This window comes from Apaloderma vittatum, unplaced genomic scaffold (genome assembly GCF_000703405.1).
Source record: "Apaloderma vittatum isolate BGI_N311 unplaced genomic scaffold, ASM70340v1 scaffold26549, whole genome shotgun sequence".
In the NCBI taxonomy this organism is placed as follows: domain Eukaryota; kingdom Metazoa; phylum Chordata; class Aves; order Trogoniformes; family Trogonidae; genus Apaloderma; species Apaloderma vittatum.
In genome coordinates, this window is record NW_009737397.1 from 1,435 (window position 1) to 4,045 (window position 2,611).

Consider the following 2,611-nt stretch of genomic DNA (forward strand, 5'->3'; position numbering starts at 1 on the left):
GAGCGCAGTGAGGTGCTTGGACCACCAGCACGGGGTTTGCCTCATGAGGCAAATCCGAGTCTCCCTCTCTTCTAGGTCTCGGCAAACTATCCTCAGCTAAACTACAAGCCCACCATCTTCTTTGCTTTTGGGTCTCCCATCGGGATGTTTCTCACAGTGCGCGGAGTGAAGCGGATCGACCCAAACTACAGCCTGCCCACCTGCAAAGGCTTCTTCAACATCTTCCACCCTGTAGGTGTTCTTCTTCTGGAGCCTTCCTGCGCAAGACACACGGACCGCGGCTCATGTCTCACCCTTCCCCTCTCCCGTGCAGTTTGACCCGGTGGCGTACAGGATCGAGCCCATGATCGTCCCAGATGTGGAGTTTGAGCCCATGCTGCTGCCTCACCACAAGGGCAGAAAGAGGATGCACCTCGGTAAGGGACGGGCAGCCCCTCTCCCAAAAGGGCACAGCCGCTGCGGCCCCCGCCCCAGCACCGACCCCTCCTGCCTTTCAGAGCTGAAGGAAGGGCTGACGCGCATGAGCGTGGACCTGAAGAACAACTTGCTGGGGTCCCTGCGGGTGGCCTGGCAGTCCTTCACCCGTGCCCCGCTGCCAGCCGTGGAGGCGGCGAGCGCCGACGCCGAAACAGAAAAAAAGGAGAAGCAGCCCGGTGGGTGGTGTAGGGGGGGAAGCGGGGGTGCAGCATCAAGACCTGCCCTCGGAGTCACGGGCTCACCCGCCGGTGAGGTGCCCATCCCGGTGTCAAACTCAGTGAAGGGAGGGCACGGGGACGCTGCTGTGTTTTCCCGGCTGAACCACCCTGCACTTCTTCCCTTCAGACACAAAGCCAGAGGAGACCCCCCCAGCAGTGAAGGAAGAGGCCTCCTTCATTAACGTGGGGAGGCTGAACGGAGGGAACCGCATAGACTACGTGCTGCAGGAGAAGCCAATAGAGAGCTTTAATGAGTATCTCTTTGCACTGCAGGGGCACCTCTGCTATTGGTAAGATTCTGCCTATCTGTCAAAGCTTCACGTTGCTGTCTGACATCATTTTTAAAGTCAAAGTAGTAAGAAAAGCCTTACCTGAGGAGACAAGATATGCTCCTGCCTGTACCGCAGATGTGGGGCGGGTGGGACAGAGGAGAGCGGCACAGCTCTCCATGCCCAGCACCAGCTGCCTTTGCCAGGCGCTGCATCTACCCCCTAACCATCGCGGCTGTCCTCACGGAGCGGAGGGAAGCGCCCCCTTCTAATTCCCATGTCCTCTCCTCCTCCTCCAGGGAGTCGGAGGACACGGTTCTGCTGGTTCTGAAGGAGATCTACCAGACACAAGGCGTTACGCTGGATCAACCTTTGCCAGGGGGCCAGTGACCAACCTGTGCTGTCCTGGCTGCTTGATGTAAGTTGCGTTGCCCCTTCCAACTTTCCTAGGACAGCTGGTTGGTCCGAGGGAATAATAGTCTTTTTATTTAGAGCGCTGTGTCTACGGCAGGAGTTTGTGTCAGGTTTCTTTCTCTGGCTTGTCAGCGTGTTTGGCTTCTTTTCTCTCGCCCTCGCAGCCGAGCGCTGCAGGTGCTGGGTACGGCAGGCTGGGCGGGGTGGATTTTGGTCTGCCCTAGTGCAGTTCTTCCTGAGTTCTCCTTTTGCTTTCTTAGATCCAATTCAACCAAGCACTCACCGGGAAAATCCAGAATTCTTCTCTGCCTTCCTCTCTCCTCTGCTGCTGTGTCCTGCATGCCGCTTCCAAAGTACTTGCTGCTACCTGGAGATGATTTTCCTCCATTTTGGGTAGGGGTGGGGGAAAAAAAACCCAAGAGAAAACACTTCTGCTCAAACACACACAGTTCCTGCACTGTGACTCCCTGTGGCAACACGTACTTTTAACCCTGCACCGTGTAAGTTATCACACAGCAGACCAGCTGTCTGGGCTAGGAACCAACCTTGAGGGCCTGGGTCTGCTCCTGGCTTAGCGAGGAAACTCGCAGCTTGTGACCTTGAGGAACAAAAGCCTTAAACATGCAGCATGGAGAGAGCTATCACAGCCTTCGCAGCCTTGTCGAGCGAAGGGGACTGCTGACTCCTCCCCGCCAGAGCGCCAGGACTGGGGTCTTTGGGAGGGGAAGGCCAGGGCACAGGCAGCTGCTGCGGAGCGAGCACGTGTCTCACCAGCCACTCATCTCCCCAACTTGCTGCCGCGTGGTTTGTGCACCCCTGGGCCGTGCCAGACAGGACTGTCCCGCAAACCCCCTCATTTGTGTGCACTTGACCCCAGCGGTCCTGCCTGCCATCGCACCTTCCAGCATCCTCACACAGCCCGAGGCCAAAACCTCATGGAGCACCGAGCTAGTGGCCAGGAGTAACTGCACGGGAGGAAAGCTTCACCTCCAGAAGCACCTACAGCCAAGGCTGGGGGAAAGCAGCGGTGCCCAGGCCTGGAGGGAGGGACAGCCCTCCCCTGCTTCGCACCGAGTCTTTCAGGGTGGCTACGGGGGTCTCAGCCAGGTTCCGGTCATCGGTTTGGGTTTTAAATACACAAAATGCAGCCAGCCACGATGGAGCCCAGAGCCCTGAAGGTCTGGATGCTCTGTCCCAGCGACCCCACGGAATAAATGCCCCTGGCACTGCAGG

The 2,611-nt window shown here is 58.0% G+C and overlaps 1 protein-coding gene across 1 annotated transcript in view; it reads left to right on the forward strand.

Moving 5' to 3' along the window:
* Window positions 1-1,354, forward strand: part of DDHD2 (DDHD domain containing 2) — a 2,782-nt gene extending 1,428 nt beyond the window's left edge. The window contains 5 exon segments of the mRNA XM_009877319.1: window positions 13-231; window positions 314-416; window positions 498-653; window positions 823-985; window positions 1,264-1,354. Of these exon segments, the coding sequence (XP_009875621.1) occupies window positions 13-231; window positions 314-416; window positions 498-653; window positions 823-985; window positions 1,264-1,354 (732 nt within the window).
* The last annotated feature ends 1,257 nt before the right edge of the window (window positions 1,355-2,611 follow it).